This window comes from Dicentrarchus labrax, unplaced genomic scaffold (genome assembly GCF_905237075.1).
Source record: "Dicentrarchus labrax unplaced genomic scaffold, dlabrax2021, whole genome shotgun sequence".
NCBI classification, from domain to species: domain Eukaryota; kingdom Metazoa; phylum Chordata; class Actinopteri; family Moronidae; genus Dicentrarchus; species Dicentrarchus labrax.
Genome location: NW_026136711.1, coordinates 16248058 through 16269563, shown reverse-complemented (window position 1 = coordinate 16269563; position 21506 = coordinate 16248058). Strand labels below are relative to the sequence as shown.

At 37.9% G+C, this 21506-nt stretch overlaps 1 protein-coding gene across 4 annotated transcripts in view; it reads right to left on the bottom strand.

Moving 5' to 3' along the window:
- Nucleotides 1-21506, bottom strand: part of cpne5b (copine Vb) — a 116908-nt gene that overhangs the window by 81278 nt on the left and 14124 nt on the right. For all 4 annotated transcript variants that reach the window (XM_051413875.1, XM_051413872.1, XM_051413874.1 and 1 more), the window contains exons 3-4: nucleotides 6977-7017; nucleotides 6267-6313 (exon numbers count right to left, since the gene is read on the bottom strand). In XM_051413875.1, the coding sequence (XP_051269835.1) occupies nucleotides 6267-6313; nucleotides 6977-7017 (88 nt within the window). The remainder of the gene's footprint in view (nucleotides 1-6266; nucleotides 6314-6976; nucleotides 7018-21506) is intronic.

Sequence of the window (21506 nt, the reverse complement as noted above, 5' to 3'; positions counted from 1 at the left end):
AAATGGAGGTGCTTTCACATGCTGCTGCTGCTGCTGCTGCTGCTGCTGCTGTGCAGAGGAAGCCAGGGGTGTGTTTCCTGCTTCCTTGAGCCTCACTCCTCTCCCACATTAATTACAGCAGGATAACTCACTCATCAACCCCACAGAGAGAAAGAGATAAAGGAAGAGGTGCAGAAAATGTGTAGAGAGAGACAGAGGGAAACAACATAGGGCGGACTTGGAGAGAAAAAGAAAAAGATGTATAAGGCGCAGGGCGAAGAAAAGGGGGCAGAATTAAGAGTGCAGAATTAGAGTGGACAGAAAAGGAAGGGAAGGAGTGGGAGTGGGAAAAGAGTGGGAATGGAGAGGAGGGGAAAGGCAGTGATTAAGGCTTCTTAATTAGTGGGATTCTCACCCCCAAAGTGCCAAATGCAGAGAAATATGCCAGAAAAAAGGCTGGCAGAGACCCAGCAAAGCCACATGCATATACTGTACAAAAAGCTGATTAAAATTTTTAAATGTGAGATACAGTACATACATAAATCATTTAAAGCCTCCTAGAATTATCCTATTTAATCAAATACTCCATCAAAATGAGGTCCAAAGATTTGATTCTTAAGGATTTTTTTAAGTGGCATTAAATATTTGTCTGGCAGAAGCACAATTAGAACACAGTCAGGTAGCAGTTAGTGAATGCCCAGAGGAACATTTGTGATCTATATCATGCCACAGTTTATAGTATCATTGATTAATATTTACTTAAAGTGTCTAGGGTTTAGTGGCATCTAGCGGTTGAAGATTGCAACCATTTGGATACAGCTCAGCCTTCCAAGTCTGCGTGTAGGCTACTGTAGAAACGTAGCGGTTCTACAGGGTTGACTGTCTGCCAGAAAGTTTATACTTTACCTTGGTCGTCCAAATTCCTAAACAAATTTGCAATTACTGAAATTAACTACAACCAACTGACACACCTGGAGCTTTTGGGGTGTAGTTTTCTTTTTTGCCAGGTTGATAATCCATCTTTGATTGTAGCTCACAAAAACATCCTGTCCTGCATGTGTTGAGTGAACTTGTTTAACCTGACATTTAGATTAAAAAGAGCAAACTCTTGATTCCAGCTATTAGTGGCTCTTAATCATAACTGTTTCTCTAGTTACATTTGATTTTGTATCTTTTGAATTAACTGTCTTAAGCAAATTTATTTGAACAAATTCATCATTGTGTTAAGCCTCCATTAATTGTGTTACAACTACTGGAGTGGTGATTCAATTCACGCAGCAATTGGAATAAGAGTATTCCTGCAATGTGTCTCTTGCCCACAGTTTACAATAAAGATGTGCGGCTGTGGCGCAGAGGCAGAGCGGGTCGTTCCCTAATTGGAAGGTTGTTGGTTTGATCCCCGGCTCCTGGCCTCCCCTGTCGAAGTATCCTTGAGCAAGATACTGAACCCCGGATTGCTGTGAATGTGTTTATGAATGCATTAGTTTCCGTTCGATGGGCTTTGCCATTGCTGTGTGAATGTGTGTGAAAGGATGAATGTCGCACGTAGTGTAAAAGCGCTTTGACTGGTCAGAAGACTAGAAAGGCGCTATACAAGTGCAGGTCCATTTACCATAGATGTAAAATCTGATGCTTGGTATCACACACAACTGTTTTTGAACCAACATACCCTGTTTTGTTGGAAAGCTGCCAAACTCTACAATTTCAATCAATGTCAAGGAAGCCATTTGAAGGTAGGAGTCGATCTTGTTTTTCCATAATGTGGCCGGCACTGTAGGTGGATATGTGAGTTAACCTTCAATCAATACAGTAAAAACAACAAATACAGTGCATTGTGGGCAATTAGGACAACGCAGGTGCTATAAAACCATAAATGTCTGTGTTGTTACACAATGTTCAACACCTTTTTGAACTTTGTGTTTTTTAAGGCCGTATTTTTCTCTATTTGAACCCACTGACTGAAGGTCTAAATTTAACATCGACAAGGGAGAAAAGTATAGAAAAGGACATGGATTTTGAATCTGTGAGCCACTCAGACTCTCTAAGAGACCCCAAGGTGTTGATGATACTGTGAGCATATGTGAGTAAAGAGACAGGCGATGGCAAAGATGAGCTCCATAATGTGATTTCCCTGCTGAGTGGAAGAGACAATACTGTGCTGCAGAGTTCATTAGACACTGCTGGGCTCCTGGAGCTGGCTAATGAGAATCTGGCATGAAGTCCCTGACCCGCACCCTCGACTTGTACACACACACACACACGCACACACAGATGCAAAGCGGCTTGCGCACACATGCATACATAGGGCAAATGGAACCTTTCAGGCTAGAAACAGGGACCTGCAGTGTCTGATATTGAAATGTGAACATGTTCCTAAAATCACTTAGACACTTACACAGTGAGCAAAAGCATGGTGTAAAAGAAAGGCCCCAGCGCAGATAACAGGAGTCTAATCCTTCATTATCTTTGTGGTGTTTTTGTTCCAAACCTGACAAAGATTTCATTATCTTCTTCCCTGGAGCACACAGGAACCATCGCTGGGGATTTGTACCATGTGAATGTCCTGCAGTTCTTTGGCCAACATGGATTTTTATTCTCCTCGTACCATGTTTAGTAGACAGTAGTTGGTGGAGTCTTGTTTTCTCCAAGAGTGGTAAATGACGGCCGTGTGAATTAGTGTTTTTTCTCTGTCTTGGCCTTCAGTGAAAAGCACTGTGGTGTGTTTAAAAAATGATCAAGACAGAGAGAGAGAGAGAGAGAGAGAGAAAGAGAGAGAGAGAGAGAGAGAGAAAGAAACTCAAAGAATATTGAACACCCCCTCAGGATAAAGTTAAGGGTACTTTAGTTGTTGAGGGAGGAGAACGAGCCAAAAAAAAAAAATCTTCTTTACGCATGCGACAAGTGTTACGTGGCTTCACGGAATAAGAAATCCCAAAGTTTCTTGGAGCTTTGAGCCAGAGCTGTGATTGTGTGAGGACATATAAAGGTAGAAATAGACACATGCATACACACTCACAAAGAGCACCAACAGCATGTGGTAGTGTGTGCTATTACAAGTAAATTAGACAGTGGGATAAAGATGAAAAAGGTCAGCCATGTCACATCTTCATACTGTAAATTAGCTCTCTTGCTCTGACTCCCAGCAGTAGTAAAAGAGCCAGAGGAAGCCTTAACAACCTGTTTAGCGAATACACCCAGTGAGCAGCTTTTATGAAAAATGGATGGGATGCAGTCTCAGAAGAGTCAAGAGTTTTCTGTATTACCTAAACTATGAAAAATCATCATATTTTAAAGAAGAACTCTTTTTTGCACTGTACACATAATGTTAGTACAGGTAATTGTTTTGACAGTACACATATGGTGTGTAAAAACTGCTTTTTCTGCTTAAAAGTTGAACTCAGCTGAATTCTCTGGCCCCTTCCCGCGTGACATAACAGACGTAATGAGTCCTACCCTGTCCCTAACCCTGTATCCCAGCTTCAAAGGTACCCACGCAGTGACAATTTCAACACACAGTCACATATTCTAGGCACTTCTCTATCTATCATATACTGGAGGGTGTAGTTACTCTTTGAAGACTAAACAAAAAAAATCTGTAGTGATTTTACAACCTTTACATTGCTTATACAGCAGGTCTTAAACTCAGTTCAGTTCAGAAATTGGAAGTGATGATAACAGGTTCTAAAACTTGTGTATCTGGGTATTGAAGTACATAACTGCAGTAAGGTGAGATGTCAAACCACTGGAGGACAGCAAAAACAAAACTTTCAGGGTGGTTAAATCCCCCTTTAATCAGGAAGCTTCAGAGACAGGCACACTAAGGAGAGGTAAGTGGTCAGGCAGTGTGGTTCTTTTTTCTCCCCTCTTTTTTTGACAGTGTGTAAAGTTTTGCTTACATAACTTATTTACAGACAGGTCTCTTTTCTCGTCAAAGTGTATTTCTGACGGTGCTCTTGGTACTCCACTCAGGTGGCATAAGTCAATAATAATTTAAACTGTTCATCTGTATGTTTATACTGTAGCAAGAAAGTAATCCTACCTTGTGCCTGGTAAACAAGGGTTAGATTTAGGGTTAGGGTTAGAGTGTTTTCACACTAGGTCTAGCTACTTGAGTCCATACCCAGATTGGTTTTCTCAATTGTTTTGGAGGGGGAGTCATTAGTGTGGGTTTGTTCTATGATATAAATTGATCAACAAAAGGATTATATGTATAAAATGACAAAGGACAAAGTCAGTGTGGCACGTAGAACAATCCTCTTGTTCAAGTAACAGCATATGAAATTAAAAGCGGTTTTCTATACTGCACCCAAGCTTTCACATTTCACCAAGGGTACTGAATTCTCAGGGGAAACAGCCTCTGGACCAGGAAAGACCCCTCCAATTAGCCCAAGTGTAAAATCACCCTAAAGGTATTATCCCACCAAATGTAGGGCAAAGCATTTAAATGTTCAGTAGAATGAACATGTGCAACCAAAGGCACATCAATAATTTAGTTCTGTGACCTTGCATGGTTGTAAAAATGATAGAGACATTCTTCATCTAATCAAGACCTTCATAGAAAGCACCAGCTGCAATAACATGACAGATACTACAGCTTGCACAACAAATACCAGAGTAGATAGAAATACCTGTCAAATGTGACCCAAGCCTGACCGGTATGCTAGAGCAAAATGTCAGAAAATATTATTTAAAAGTCTTAAAGGTTTGAGAGTGTTCAGTTTCACGCAGAGGCACCTGGAGCCGAATCAACACCCGCCACTTCTTCACAATATGGTTATGGATGTGACGGTTTATCTCCACAAGGAATTTACTGCTTTAAATGTTTCTATTTTTAGAACAAAATCAGTGAACCTGACAGTATGAAGTACATTTTAACTTCAAAATAAACTAAAGTGAGATGCTCATTATATTAATTATGTCTGGTGTACTTGATAGGAACAGCAGCCTGTCTGTACAATCAGTGGTTGTCAAACTTGGAAAAGTGCCTTTTGTGTTTAGTATGAAAGAGTTTTATGATGGAAAGATCTTTACGCACATTTGTGCTATAAGTACATACACTTATGCACAAATATTTTCTCACAAACACAACATGCACACAACAGAGTCCCCCGCTGTCCCTCAGCTGCATTTGAATGAAAGCCCACACAGCCATCTGCTTTGAGCTGGGAAACTCATCAGCAGGAGATGAGGGTCATCTGACTGTATAAATAAATATGAATTCCATTACATTATGATCCATTATATATCCACAGTGGACTGTAAAAATAATGACAGTTCACTTCGCTGTGGGCGAAGTAATGATGTCAAACATGGGGGCTGACATTAAAAACAACTACAGTATTTGTTATGGGAACATGTGCATAAGCAGAAATATATTTTGACTGTAATTACACACACAGAAAAAGAAGTGTTGCAATTATTAATTAAAGCATTTATATATATATATATATATATATATATATATACATATATGTATGTATATGTGTATGTATATATCATCATCGCAGAGTTTTGGAACAACCTCCCTGACACGGTCCGACCAGAAACTTTGCTAATAACTTTTGAATCTCAAGTTAAAAGTTGCGCCTATACTTAATCATAGAGGTGGAAGAGTGTTCCAGTGTTGGTGTCTTTTTAATAGTTTTTGTACAACAATGGAGTTCTATGGCACAGCCAAATAAGGTTTTGGATCCAAACCATCCATACCAAATGTTTCGTTATAGTTCTGACATCACTTCAGAATGCACAGATTTCAGCTTTAATAGTGTGTTTATTATAGTCTAAACTTAATATTTGGTTAATTTCTTCATTAGCTACCATTAAAAGTTTTCTCTTTTTTTTCTCCTTTTATTTTAGCTACAACACAAAAGAACTAATGGACAGCCAGACAGATGATCAGTAGAGTGAGTGGACGACGGTAAAACTGCATGGACTGCATAAACCAAACAAGGCTAAGAAAGAACTGGCTTAATGCCTCCCAAGTGGGCTGTTTGGTCCCTAAAGTGTCAACATATTGATCATTACATTGTGAGGGTTTTTTCTTTGTTGGCTGAAGAATCCAATTAGAGAATATTTCCCTGGCATTTTCAGACAACTGATGGCTGAACAGCTTTAATGAAATGTTAAAGCCAACTACCGCGTGCTCACAAATGCCTTAACTAGAGCCTCACCCTTCTCATCCAACACACACACACGCAGAATTACAACAAACACACAGTGAGCACAGCGAGAACTTAATTGGACATAAGTCATTTCTTTTGTGTGTGTGTGTGTGTTTTTACACTTACCTCTCTCCACTGTTTGGTTTCAACACCTTGCGTATACAGCACGCATACTGTGAAAAAAGAACCAGATAGGGACAGAAAGAGATGAAATGTCGTGAAAAAAAGAGAGGCAAAAAGGGAGATACGATCAGAGAAGAGCAGGCAGATTCCAAATGGGAAATCAATGTGAGGGTTTTAGCTTCAGTACAGTGAACAAACAGTCGTGGCAAAACAAAGATTTCCCAAATCACAGGGCAACATATCCACAAAGACAGACAAAAAACACAAACCAGTAGAGAGGGAGAAAAGACAAAAATGGGGCAGAAACTGAAAGCTGTATTTTTATTTTTAAGACCAGTGTGTAACATGAAACGAAATATAATATTCATATGTATGTTTTCATTAGTGTATAATCGCCTGAAATAAAGAATTGCTGTGTATTTGTTACCTTTTAATGAGCCATTTTTATCTACAGAGGGAGTCGGTCCTTCTCCACAGAGGCTTCCATGTAGAACAACCACATTTCTACAGTAGCCCAGAAAGTATAAACCAAAACACTGGCTCTAGATAGGCCCTTTCACGCTTTTTGCAAGTTTTCTGGCCATTGGAAAGCAACTGTAATTTTGTTCCTAGATGCCACTAAATCCTACACACTGGTCCTTTAAAGAATGGAGAACTGGCACAGAGATGACAGAAGAATGCAGACAAACGGTCAGTCTCTGCAACATACTCACATGGATCTGACTTGGAAAATGTGTCTTTATCCAGCAGATTTCTGGGAAATGAAGACAGAGAAGAGAAACATTTGTTACTTAATAACAAAGAACCTCCTGTAGACGCTTAAGAGATAATTGTGTCCCTTTCAGCGATTTTTCACCACCACACTTGACTACCAAGGTTACCCTTAACACCTTGCAAATAGCTAAAGAAAATAGAAAAAAAACACAAGAGGAAGAAAAACAATAGCCCTTCACAATCTCAAGCAATGAGGGATTCTAAAAGTAGTTCAAGGTTCTGTCACACAAGTAATTTAACCTGTATGTTAAAGGCCCTGCACACGCACACCATGTTTTCAATCATTCTGGCTAATTAGACCTCTGTGAAGGTTGGATGTGGGCGGAGCTAAATTAGTAATTATACAACAAGTCCTTCAGATTAAAAGACAAAATAGGTTGTTGTCTCTACAATGACACACGGAAGAGTTCTCTTATCTGACACCCTATCGATAGGACATCATCATTTGTCAGTGCCAGAGAAAAATTACAAATCACTGTTCTTATTAAAATCTGTTTTATTATTTATAATAACACAGTGGTTAGGATTTGGTTAAGTTTTGGCAAAAAGATGACTTGGTTAGGTTTGTGGAAAGATCATAGTTTGGTTTAAAATTACTACTTTGTTAAGGTTAGGGCAGCTTTATAGTCTTAATAACAAACAAGATAAGACAAGGTTGAGGTTAGGAAATTACTGTGGTCATGTTTTAAAAACAATGTTGTCTGTGAAACAGGAAATGAGCAGCTCTCTCCTGTGTTAAAGTCAGGCGCTTTGTTGACCCATCCAACCACCTCTACTTCTTTCCTGAGCAAAATTTGGTACTCCAACTCACTTCCTCCTCTGCAATTGTTGTAATAACTATGCCTGCATAAACATATTATATGTCTTTTTGGGGTGCTTGCTGAAACGACCGATGCTGTTCTTACTGGGAGGACAGCTGTCCCACCAAGCAGGTCTAGTAGCTAACAGAGGAGTCAGAGAAGAGTCAAACAAGCACAGTCTGTACAGGTCTATTCAGCCAAGATTATTAAAATCACCTGTATGGGTTTACCAGGACTGTGCAGGCCATTTCTATGAAAGTCCACCAAAGTAACTGTACGTATACTTTTTTATTCTGGCTAGAGACTCCTCTGCACAGATGCATGTTGGCTGAATTCCATATGCAGGATATGCATATGAACCGATACACCTAGACAACAATGCAACTACTGTCAGAACTATCCTCCTGTTTAAGTACACTAACCATTCATATTGTCCAGTTAAGGAATAAGGGCTAACTAAAATACAGTTGTACTGCATGATGATTACCCTACAGTGTCTATGCACTTTCAAAGTAAGTTCAAATCAATATACCCATCGATTCTAGTTTTAATCAATTATTCTATGTGTAGTTTTACTGCGTGGCTGGAGATAAAAGCATAGATCAAGTTCTGTATGTCTATGAGATAAGAGAGCACTTAAACATGAAACCATAGCCATGAAGTGTCTGGGTGCACAAGCTTTTTTCACATTTACAATCTCTCATGTGCAAGTCTGAAAACACATACTCATTTATACATTCAGAGACTAGGGGCATATTGGCACAGGAACTTTTTGGGTTTCGGAATCTCATACAATAGCTGCCTGATTACCAGCATGTCTGTGTGTTTACTGAATGCACAACAATTTCTCTACCCTCCAAACACCCACCACACCTCCCTCTTTGTGATGGCGTTCAATATGTTAGGTAAAGTAAAAAATAGTTGCAGGGTAACAAACTTTTGTATAAGATTAGACTATTTATTGAACTTCATCATCATCTGGATTTTAGAGGCAACGTTGTTTAAAAATATGCCAGTTAGCCTAAATTGTAATTACTACAATTTATTCCCACATCAATGGTATTTATTAGCAGCTGGTAACTATGGCAAATAATGTCAGGAGACATAATTTCAATAGGAAACTTATAACAGATCCCATTTTAAAAGAATCCTCTGAACAGGAATTTTGATTAGCGCCCGTAGCATTCATTTACAGCAACAGTTGGAGACAGAAAATTATAGGTTTGTGTAATGCAAAGAGAAAAACCAAAAAGGTCATTGTCAACAGTCTCTTTAGAACAGCGTCTTTCTCAGCCCATCTGTCCCACTCCTGCATCCAGTCACTGTCGCTTAATCTGAGAAGTGCAGTCTTCCAAATTTTTTTACTTTCTCTAAATGCTAATATGCTTCATGCATGATAGGAGTGAATGACAAGACAATTAGCTTAACTATAATAAAACATATTGTTGATCATAAGGTCACATGCTTATCATCTCTTTAAGGTATTGTGTATAGAGTGCACTTTTGTAAATTAATTTCACATACGATTTATTTAACTTAAGTTATGTTTGAAACTATGCACATGGATCTACACTAGCATGTGAACTTTCAGTACATTATTTAATGCAGAAATAATTACTATTGACTCAATACAACAACAACAATACAAATGAGATGAGAAATGAATGCATTGTTTGAAGGATCACAGCTTTCCCCCTTCGTATTAGCTTTAGATGTTTTGATCTTTAATGTAGAGATTATTAGTGTCAAAACATAGAATACCTCTCTCATTATATTGTGTTTGTTTTATGCTCCTGACATGCACATAGGTACATCATAGTAAATCTCTCAGAGACTCTCAGAGGTGTATAGGAGTCTTTTATCTGAGAAAACACTCAAAATGTAATCATATTTGACTGGCAGTGTGGTATTCACATGTCTTGAAGTGTGTGTGGAACATTTCAGATTTCAAGAACATCATGTAGGTGTCTTTTTCTTATTCATGAAAACCCATCTCTCAACTGAAGTTGGATCAACCAATCAGATTTCTTGATGCATCTGCACAAAGCGTTCCTGTGCAACCTACTATAACTCTTTGAAGAACCATTACTCCAGTTTTACTGGTTTGTTTGATAATTATACATGTGTCACATGTAAGTGAAATATTACATGTTAGATTGAGTTCGACTTTCTGACTCTAATGACATGGCTTTAACTAGGCTTTCAAATGATGTGTTACTCCAATTGTTTAGTGAGCAGCTCAAAAAATGGAGACAGAAATTCAAGGCCCAATCTAACCAACCCAAACCCATTAAGGCAATGCCTACTAGCCAATCGGAGGAAGAGTAGGTCGGGTCATGGGTTCTGCCACTGCCAAGTACTGTTTTAGTGGCGAAAAAGAGTTGATAGTAAGAGCTAGCTAAATGTCAGCAATTTGACTGTCAAACTAGATAATAAAACAAGCACTGTACCTTTGAACATGGTTCATTTTGTACCCTCTTTTCTGTACCCTTAGTGACAAAAATGTACCTCTATGTCCTGGTACAAAAATTTACCTATTGGAAAGGTACAGACAGACTCTTTTGCAGGAACACACTGATCACATTCGCACTGTTACACTGTTCATACCTGGAAGCTGCCCAGTACCACCACAGTGGTTTGTGTTACGGGCCTTTCTCAAGGAAACCTCAGTGGTGGTAATGAGGGATGGGCAAGTGCTGCTTCTTAACTTTCCCCACCCAGGTTTATCCTGCCAGTTCCAGGGATTAAACTGACGACCTTCTGTCACAAGCTGCTCACACTCCCAATTTATTTAAAGAAATAACGGTACAAGTAGTTTACAACCTTTAACACTTTTCAGCACTTATTCATTGTATTGTTCAGCTAGAACTGATTTGTCCATAACAATAAATGCTGTAATGGCCTAAATCAAGTTTTAAACTCTGTAAGCTTATGCAGTGCCGACTATAAGTGCACTTGCCACAGGCACATGCCACAGCAGACTGCAAGGGGAAAAACGGGTTGCACTACCCAAGTCTACAGGGAGGGCCACGGCATAAAAATAATGTAATAAATTAAGAAAAAAGGAGGAGGAATGTAAAGAATGAGAAAATAGACCGACAATAAAAGAGTGATAATACTTAATAAAAATGATATAATGGTAATGACTAGTGGAAGCATTTCACTCTGCTACACTGACAATCAGCTACTTGATAAATGAACAAAATCACTCAAATAGATCCATTCTGAGCTTGCCAATACACACTGAAGAACACTGTCTTGCCCAAAACGTCTGTGTAGCAAAATTAAAAAAGTTGAATGGAAGTGCTGTCCTACTTCTTTGCTCATGAAATTATTCCCAGGCCATTCAGACCAACAATTGAATGGAAATTTACTAGTAGCCTATTTTATTTAAATAATACGGAAGCGTATTGCATTCAAAAAAATTTGTGATCACTGATTTGCTGTAACATTTTCCTTTACCTTAAGTTTGTTAGTACAGTACAATTATTTACACTTTTTTGTCAGCCATGATTTTATGTCTTTAAAATTAAACAAATGTCCACAGTTATCACCCTAAGGACCTTTTTCGTATAGCTTACAGGGTACTTTTCTGACAAATGTACCTTTGGGTACAGAAATGATCTCTGTGTGTTCTATGGCATTAATTTTCTATAGGCCTATATTTGTTCATGTTTTACAAAGGGTTTAACCTGAGCCAGACCATTCAACAATGATAGTAATCATACAGGGTTAGTAGTAAACAGCTGTTAAAAAATAACAATATAAATTCTTTAACACTTCTTTATCGCAAAGTTCAGGAATCAGAATTGGTATCAGGAATGAAACAATGGTATTGAAACATCTTTACTAGTCCGACAAATAAGTCTGTTCATACCAGAGCCAGTGCACGGGAAACAACCATGCATACAGTATATTACAAGAACTGTATTCAGTGCTCCAAGACAGCATCCAATTCATCAATTGAAAATTGTTCACCCAATGCAAAGGCTTTCCGATTCTTGGCCCACCTGACATGTGTGTTACATTCTTTGGCTCCATCTTGCCTTCATCATTCTGTCTTTCATGGTCTATTCCTGAGCCTTATTTTAATGCATTTTCTATGAATCTATCTATGTCTCTCTGACTTAATCTCTCAACCTCCGCCTGTGTTTCCAGTGTCCGTGCTACACCTCCATCATGCTCGACCTTTTCATAAAGTCTGCCAGAGGCTACTGTGTACCCAACACTATTACCCTTCTTGTTTTCTCAGTCACTACAGTGACATGAGAGCCCTCACTCGAGATGCCAAAGCCTGCTGGCTTCTCTTCATTCTTGTTTCTGTTTCTTTCTTGTTTCATTTTCCTCTGCAGTTTCTGTTGCCATAAATCTTCAGCTGTGTTCTTTCATCAACCTCAGTCTATTTTGATCTTTTCTCTGCTTCTGTATTTCTTCCCCCTTGCCTTTATAACTTTCAAGAGCAAGTAGAGACTACAATTATTGATTAAAAGAAAAAGAAAAGAAAAATCTTGGGTTTTTCATGTTCAAAATTACAAAGATGATACTTGCTGATGTTATGTGATTGTGAGTGCCAGTGATTGAGTAGTTGCAGCATTTAAAATTCTAGCTGCACAGTGCAAGGTGCCTTTCATTAAAATTTGATCAAAATTGGAAAGAAAAATGGATTTAGAACAACTAAAGCAAGATAATTAAATATTCAAATTGAAGAGGACACTGCACTGACTAAGTGCCTAATCAGAAAAATTTGCACTGCAATACAACTCCAGTATAAAGTTTAGAAAAAATATCTTGCTGTTTCCAGTTTATCATGCTTGCTAAATGTCTCAGGAATGTATTGTTTCTAATAATTGTATGCTTTGTGTGCTTTAATTTATTCAGCTCTTCTCCAAATACATATTCAGTTACATTTGGATCCTTTCCATCCACCAACCTATCCTCACAGCCCTCAAAGGGTGCATTAGCACACAACATGGTGCAGCAATCCATTTCTGCTCCATTGATATAATGTGTGAGTCCTCAAGGAAATACTCTGGCAACATTACACATTATAAATATTGTAAACTGCTGTACAGTGTCACAACCTTTTAGAACAATGAGATCAATAAACCAATGATTATCAGTGGCGATGTAAACAATCACGAGTATGAACCAATCAAAAGCACAGATTGAATCCAAATTCAGTGAGAAATCTATTAAAATACAACTGTCCAAAATGGAGTTTGGGGAAATTCCAAACAACTTTGAAGTTGCTGTGCTTCTGTGCTTCTAGTATCCAGACTGACCATACAGACAAAACCAGATGAATGGCTTTTCGTGCTAAAACCCTAGGGGTTCCTCCAACTCAAAAGCTAGCATATGTGTATGCTAAGTGTCCCGCATAGAATCACAGCCATTTGGAGTGATGTAGTGTACACTGGACTTCCCTCACAACGTTGGTGAGGGGGATGTGTTCCGAGAGCAGAGGTGGAAAGTCACAAAGTACAAATACTTTGTTACTATATTACGTTGTTTTTTCAGGTATGTGTACTTTATACTTTTACTCCATACATTTTAAACAGATATCTGTAGCTACTTTCTACTCCTTATATTTTCAAAACAGGCTTGTTACTTTAGTTTTAATGCATTTGAGGGGAATTATCGATGATTATTATTTTTTTTTTTGCATCATTGCACGCCTTCCTGACATCAAGGCTGGCATAACATGACAAAAAAGAAGCGAGAAGTTTCAGTCAGCTTTGCACAGAAACAGCCGGTAGAAATGTCCTTCAGAGGGACCAAGAGTCACTTTTACACAAGTTCCTGTACTTCTACTTGAATGTGTGTACTTTTGCCACGTCCTCCTCCACTCATAACTTCCACACCTGCATTGCAAACTGATATCCAAATAGGCCCACAACTCTACACCATGTCATCCCTTACTAGTTAAGTATAAACCAGTGTTGTTTAATATGATGGGAGGGGTTAGCTGGTCGCCTATAAACATATATATAACTGGAACTTTGGTACCTGAAAAAGAGAGCTTAGTGGAAATTCAATCAGAAAGAATATTTTCATTCAATCATTCTCTTTCTCCTTTTCCTTTACTGCTTCAAACCCAGTTAGCTGACCGTGAGCTTTTCACACTTTAAGGTAAAATCTTATCTTGCAACAACCTCCATGAGCCAATCATCTCATTGCTGTTTCTCTCTTCGTGGCAGTCAGTCTTCATCACATTCAGCACCCATGTGTCCTTCCAACATGCAGAAGTCCTGCTCCACATCACATTCATCCAGATCTTTAGAATTGCTCTTCAGTCCTTCAACACCATTAGACTTATTCTGTACAACCCATAGCATCACAACCCCCTTCAGATGACATCACAATGGGGTTTAATTGCCAAAGGCTCCTCATATTCTTGAATTTCTAGAATTCATTTTTATTATAGGCACACGTCAAAAAAATTACAATCATTCTTAAGTCCCTCTCTTTCAATTACGTCTCTCTTGATCGAAATGTTCATTTAAGTGCACACTCTTATCAGAAGTATTCTTTCTCTGTTTCATTATTACAGACATTACTGTTCAGTTTCAGTGTATCAGTGACCAGTCGTGTAACATATAGCTATTTAGAAACAACGATCTGTGTGCATGGGAGACTCATTTTGTATTTTCCTTTATAAACTGATAGTGATGTGGAGGCGATGGAGGAGGTTGCTATTTGTCTAACTTCATCTAAAAATGACACATTTTTCATAATTAACATAGTGTGGGAGTCTACCTGACCTTTCATTTATTCTATTTTTATGTAATTTGCTGTAAGATCTGACTGAATCAGATTGTGTTTAAATCCCTACAGTCTGTCATCACAAAATATAAGAAACCAAAGGCAGTGTGTTTAAAGGGCAACACTGAGTGCCTTTACATTTTTTTTTATGTTTATAGAATAATCACAGAAGAGCGAATAGGTAAATATCAGAGCATTTTTACAGTAAAGGTAGGAGCCTATACTGGAAAACCTGGGTGTGTCTGTGTTGGAAGAGATAATAATTTTCTCCTGAGTAGATGACACATGCTATGAGCTATATTTGACTTAATTCAGGAGTTCTTTCACTCAGTTTCTCGTTGCAGAATGACGACCTAATGTGGTGATCATGACACAGTCACATCTTCCTTGACATAGATCTTGTAACTAAAATACCAAAAAGTTTTTAGGGGCTATAGAAGCAGAAGATATTTTTGGCGCAGGACATTTTGGGACTGTTCTTTACCTAATACATTTAGAGCGGGTACTAAAACTTCAAGTGCATTTTAACATAATTCCTGATCCTCCCAAACCCATATTTGTATTTGTGACACTGACTCAGGATACTGATGACAACCTAATTGTGGTGCATAGTTAGCCTTAAGTGCCTTGCTCTTGCTCTGTAACAGCAATATTCACAGTGGACACTTTATTTTGCATTTCGAGGACAGTGACTGAAACAGCTGTTTTTTTCATCTATGTCTGTGAATTAAGGACTATTTTCCAAAGTGTTGAGGGTTGACAGAACTGTAGAAAAATGATATAATGCTTTGGTGACTTTTAGTTTATTTCTGTACACTTTGAATAAAGTTGCAGTGGTACAATGATGTGCAAGGTAAAAGTATACCGTTTTGATCTATGGAGTCAGGTGGCGAGTGATAGCAATACAACGGCTGATTCTGGTTAAACAAAACGTCTCTTTCTGTAGGGATGCTCTCTTTAATGTTGACAGACACTAAGAATAACAATCTAAGCCTGTCAGTGACAAAAACAAGTACTTTTAGTGGATGTACTTTGATGGGCAGTGCAGTCATTGCAGTCTGTTTCACAAATATTATCTTGAATTAAAGGTTGAGTTTGACAAAACCAGTATTGATGATTGTTGGAAAGACTAACAAATTATTTTGTAGAGGTTTGTTTTTTTCTTTTCAGTTTGAGGTGTTTTTTTTGTCAATGGATATAACTGTATGTGTGTATATGCAGACATAATTACACAAGCATGCAAGCATCCAACCAATTATTTCAGTATTCCTTCCCTTTAGCTCTCTCTTTCCTAGTTGAGTTCATGTTTTTCCTGCCCACCGGTCCAAAATGAATCAGCCCATATGTCATCCACCGCTGTCTCCTTTCTATCTTTGTCATTTCCACCTCCTGTTTATCTGTCGGCTGTGTTTTATCCCTCTAATGGTCTCTCCCTAATCTCTTATGCTAAATGTAACCTCCAATTGCTTTCATCCCTGTGCCACTGCTCTTTATTTTCCCGACATTTACTCAGTCAACGCATACATTTTTAGATGTGACCAGCAGCCGGTATATATCACTCTAACATGCCAGAGATCGCGGGTTCAAATATAAAAATTGCACCTGGTGTAAATGTGTGAGAAAAACAGTTTTACCTCTTCACCGTTATGCATTATTTAAACAAACAGACGTTTTTCACTCTTCATTAATACAGTGTTACATCACTGTCATAAAAGATTTTCTGGAAACAAAGTCACTCTCATGCAGCAGCTGAGGCAAGGTCGACGTTATGTAGTGGTTCAATAACTTGCTATCCTATGAACACATTTTAGGCAGACCATAACTTTCTTTCAGAACTGATATCTTAATTTCATGTATGCTGGCCACAATGGCCAGCAAAATGCCACGGTTCGTAGAATGTATCTCTAATCTAATACATTATGATCGAAAGCAACTGGGTATGGCACTCAGTAAACAATGTTGCTCTCTGTATAACAATTGTTCTACTCTGTGAATTAAACAGCGCATCCTCTTCATGTGTTGAGGGAGTATATTCCCTTTTTTTCCTCAGGCAGAAAGTGTGATGTATACCAATTGCGGTTTGGGCCACGATGGTCCTCAGGGAGTGGTGTTGCCATCCTTCCAGAGACATAATTGGTGAGGAAGATGGTATTTTATACTTTGGTAACAATAACCTAAACCGGATTTTCTTTAGAGCATGATAGATGAGCAGCCTATGTCACTATGGTGATGTACTTACAATTCAGTCTGTTCTATGAAATAATAATAATAATACATTTTATTTGTTATTGTTATTATTATTTATTTATTTTATTATATGAAGGAGAATATTCAGTCTTAAGCCCACAGGTTGCACAATAAGCTACTGGACTAACTTGGTGGAACAGACCACATGATCGCATGCCACTGCAAATGATGTTGTCTACTATTACCTTATATTATGCAGTTGTACTTGCTGTAAATTATCAAATAACGAAATACAAATTGTAAGTTGTGCTGTATTAAGATAATACAGATAGATCAGCTATCTGTAAGTGCTGTTGGAAAATTATTAGCTAAATTATATGTTGTTTTGGGAGGACAACAAGCGTGTCTGGGCGTCTTTTTTCTGTATTGGGCTGTGTTTTCTCACAAAATTTTTCGAAATGCTTCAGGGCCACTGTATTTTTGATGCATTTCAGTGTATTACTGACACATCATGTTAGATGTTGCAAAGATTAAATGCATGGCCATCATGATGTTTACCATAATCAAAGAAAAGATATCATTCTATCTGTCTCTAAAATAAAGCTTTTAGATATTCATGAAAACAAACAACACCATGGGAGGCACTTGGTTTATGTCCATTAGCAAACGACACAATGGAACCAAAAAAAAATCATAACATATTTACACCATAATTACACATTATTGTAATTACAACAGCATCAAAAATGTGAAAAAGCCAACAGAAAATACTTGTTATTATTTACTATAATGGGGTCATTTTCCGTCTGCCACTGAATAATTAAAAGCTTTTGGTGCGACTAAAATAATAAAAGCTTCTAATTTTGTAGTACATTTTAAAACCTGTGCTCTAGACCTCAGCTCACTTAATCTGAAGTGCATGCTGATTGTAGTCTGGAAACATAAATACACATAAATGATAATCTTCCAGTTTTATGTGTTACAAATAAAATGGAGGACATAAGGTAACCGGTGTTCATCTTCACAACTCATATCTGAGGGAAGCCATCTGCTACCTGCATGGCACCTAATTTTTATAATTATGCCCCAATTACTTGTGTTGTGCAAGATATGGTAGCTTTTTGTAAGATGCAAATATTCCTATGCCTCCCAAATAATGATAAATGATAGAAAAAGGTCAAACAATAGCAAGACATTTGTGTTGCTGCTGAAAGAATAGCTACCTTAAAGAGGCGTTGGTGTCAGAGTGGACAACGATTGATATACAGTGTGTCTGAATAAAGATGCTTTGACCACATTTGCAAATTATTGAATTCTAGTAAAATATCCCTGCAACAAACACCACTTATATAAATGTAATAGTTTTGTTGATGCTGTTTCCGTCATAGTCGGGCATAGTCTGTCTGTGTGTGGGTGTTCTTGCTTTTATCTGCATTATTCTTGTAATGTGTTTGAATAATTTCCCCATCAATTCTGTATATGGGTGCCAGAGACAATCAAGCTTTTATTTGGGATATTTGGGATATCCTTTATTCCTTATTTCCCCCTTTAACCAGTTACTGCAAAGTCAAAATGTGGTCCATGTTTACCTGTTTGTCTTGATAGATTCAGTATAATCAGGACAACAAGACTCATGTTAGGTATTGCACTTTGCCTTTTTCCCAGAATGACATTAAGCTTTCATGAATGAAACTCAGCACAGGATTTTCACATTAAAAGGCAGAGTCTGCCTTTTATAGGTAGGCTTTTAATGTAAAATAAATAAATTAAAAACCCATGAAGAAGTGCTTTGATCAGAAGTACAGCAAAGAAGAAAGAAACTCTTTGTATGTATGTATACATTAACATTATTTGTCTGAACAAATAACAACATGACTGTATGTACTGATGGAATTTGTGCTGATGAAATGTAATTATACTAAATTTAAGCTGTTATACTAGGCTACAGGTTAATTCACCCCCTCAGTTTTGGTTTTTTTTACCTGGCTTTTAGCGACTAGCCTTTATTTGGTGGTGCTGGCCCTGCCTCTGGCTATTATTTCAGTGCTGGCTTTTATAAAAGAATAATATGGTTCTTTAAAGTTTAGCAAAAATTTAACAAGCCAATAAATTGGAGTCCACTGATCGACAAAGAGATAAGATAAGATAGCCTTATTGATCCCCAGAGGGGAAAATTCAGTTATCCAGCAGTACAAGGACAGAAATAAGGATGGATACTTAAAAAAGTAAAATAAATAAGTAATTATAGGTAGGACTATATAAAACAAAAATAAGATTAGAAGTAAAAATTGAGTTGTGTGATCACAGTGGTGTGATTAGTAGCAGCAAAGTCAGCAAGTCTTGTATATACACATACATTCTGCCACTCACACATACACACGCCCATTTCATCCTCATGTCAACTATGCAAATTGTGGTACAAAATATACATTCACTCTGATACAGCACAGCACGTGAATAGACATAGAGATGTGTTTAAAGACAATCAGCCATGAAGTGAAGTTAACTGCATTAGCTTTAAACACCAACACCCAGCAGGAGCTCAACCCAAGCTTATTCAAATCTAGGTCTGCTGAAACAAAACCTCATCAAAGCGATTCTTTTATTACCCTGTATCAAGTGCAACCCCCACAGCATATGCCTTCCTACACACCCGCACCAAGTCAACAGCGGTCCTGCCCTAAATTGTGAAGTACACCTCACCCAAATTTCATCAAATGAGGTGCTTATCTACAACAATATACAGCTACGTCAAAGCTCCCGAGCTTTAGTGCAGAGGTGTGTGTAGTGCTAGTGAGCTAAAAAAAAACTCAAACCAATATTAAAAATCATAAATCAGCAGAGATGTTGAAAATTATCTTAAAGACTGTGTGTCTCCAGTGTTGCAGACTGTGGTAATTACTGTACAGTCCTTTTTCAATAATGGTGAAACCCCCAGATCTTTATTCACAAAGCAGTGAACAGGAGATGTAGCTTAGTTGTAATTTGAGGTTGCTGCATTTTCCATAGAAAAGCAAGAGAGTAAACTCACATGGAAGCTCAGAAAATGTTTGATAAATTTGAATTGCTCTAACATGTCACCATGATGATGAAAAAATAGCTTTTTTAAATTGGATATGATGTTTCCTAAATATGTCTTTAAGAACAAAAATATACCTTTCACCAGGGCATCGTAACAATGACATTAAATATTTAAAAGGTGTCACCAGATTTGCATTATGTGTTGCATAATCTATTTCAAAGGGATTGGTAATACTAAAGGGGTTTCAAACTAACTTCCTGAAACACAACTTCCCTTATGTAAATGAGGTTATGAAAAGATCTGAGATGCGCCAAGGCAGTGGGGGCAGGATTTGGGTATGTATGTCTCAGTGCACAAGGGAATTCAAGAGAGCAGGAATGTAAGAAAAAATCAAATGTAAGAAGAAGAAAAGGAGGAGAAAATGTGTGTCAAAGAATGTGTGTGTGAGCTAGAGTTGGAAAGAGAGGGAGAGAAAAATGAAGTCCTCAGGGATTAGATCTTAAATAGACTGAGTATAACGGAGTTCCTCTTGCACAGGGAGAAGAAACAAACCCCTGTTAGACAGACACACAGACATAGCTGACTTTATTTACAGAGATCTGACACAAACTACAATAATTAGACGGCTCCTTCGCTCCAACCTGCAGGAGGTTCCTCAGCTCTCCAACTCTAACTGCTCTGCAGTCTGAGTGCGGGCTGAGAAAAGGGTGATAAATATCTAGAGATGAGTGGTTCTTTTTGAAGAGGCGTTTCAAGACATGGAAATTGAGCTGATGAGATGCTTGACTTGGAATAGAGCTCAAGTCAGCATAAATAGACTGCCACAGGCTAATAATTAAAACTGTGGGAGCTCATAGATTTTAACTTAACTGAGGACTCCACACTGATGCTGCTCACTTGTAAAATTATTTCAAATGCATTCATTTATACTGTATTGTATCTGCTATCCATTATTAGTATAATGTGAAAATTGGCCGAACTGCCAGTGCTGGTGTAGAGTCTGAACCCAAGTTTTATGGAATAGAGCAAGCATATCACCTTATTTCATGCATTTAAATAATGTTTCCAACACAGTATTCCCTGGAAATTTACATCCAAGAAAAGACTGTAAAATGCACATGTGCATAGAGGGTGAAAGGTTCCCATCGAGGGTGTATTTTTCTGGTTCAAGGAGAACAGTTTGTGGGTGTAGAATGAATCTTTACTGTATTACTGTACTGCTCTGTGCTTGACCTCTTGTTTGCACACAATGCAGCTCTATTCAAGACTGGGGGAAGGTGTGTGTGTGTGTATGTGTGTGTGTTGTGTGCGTTGCTGTAGAAAATAAGGAAACAGAACTGGGTATTTATCACCTACAGAATCACTGAGTAGATAATGAAAGGCACAACTGAAATGGAACTAAATCGGTTTTGTAAAATGTACTGCAAGTTTGTACCGAGGCCAATTGAACATTTTTAACAGCAGACACAGTGGAACATTTAGCAGATAAAGATTCATCAGGTGAACACAATTCCAGGTGAATGATGATATTTCTCCATAACTGCTGAGTAAATAAGCAACTGCTTGCTAACACGTTCAACAAATTATCTTAAAAGGTGATGATATGTCAGCGTTCTGTTCATTATTATATTTTCAGCTCCCAAGTGGCCAAATAAATCAGTTATTGCAGGTTTAAGAAATACAACACAATTTTCTAAA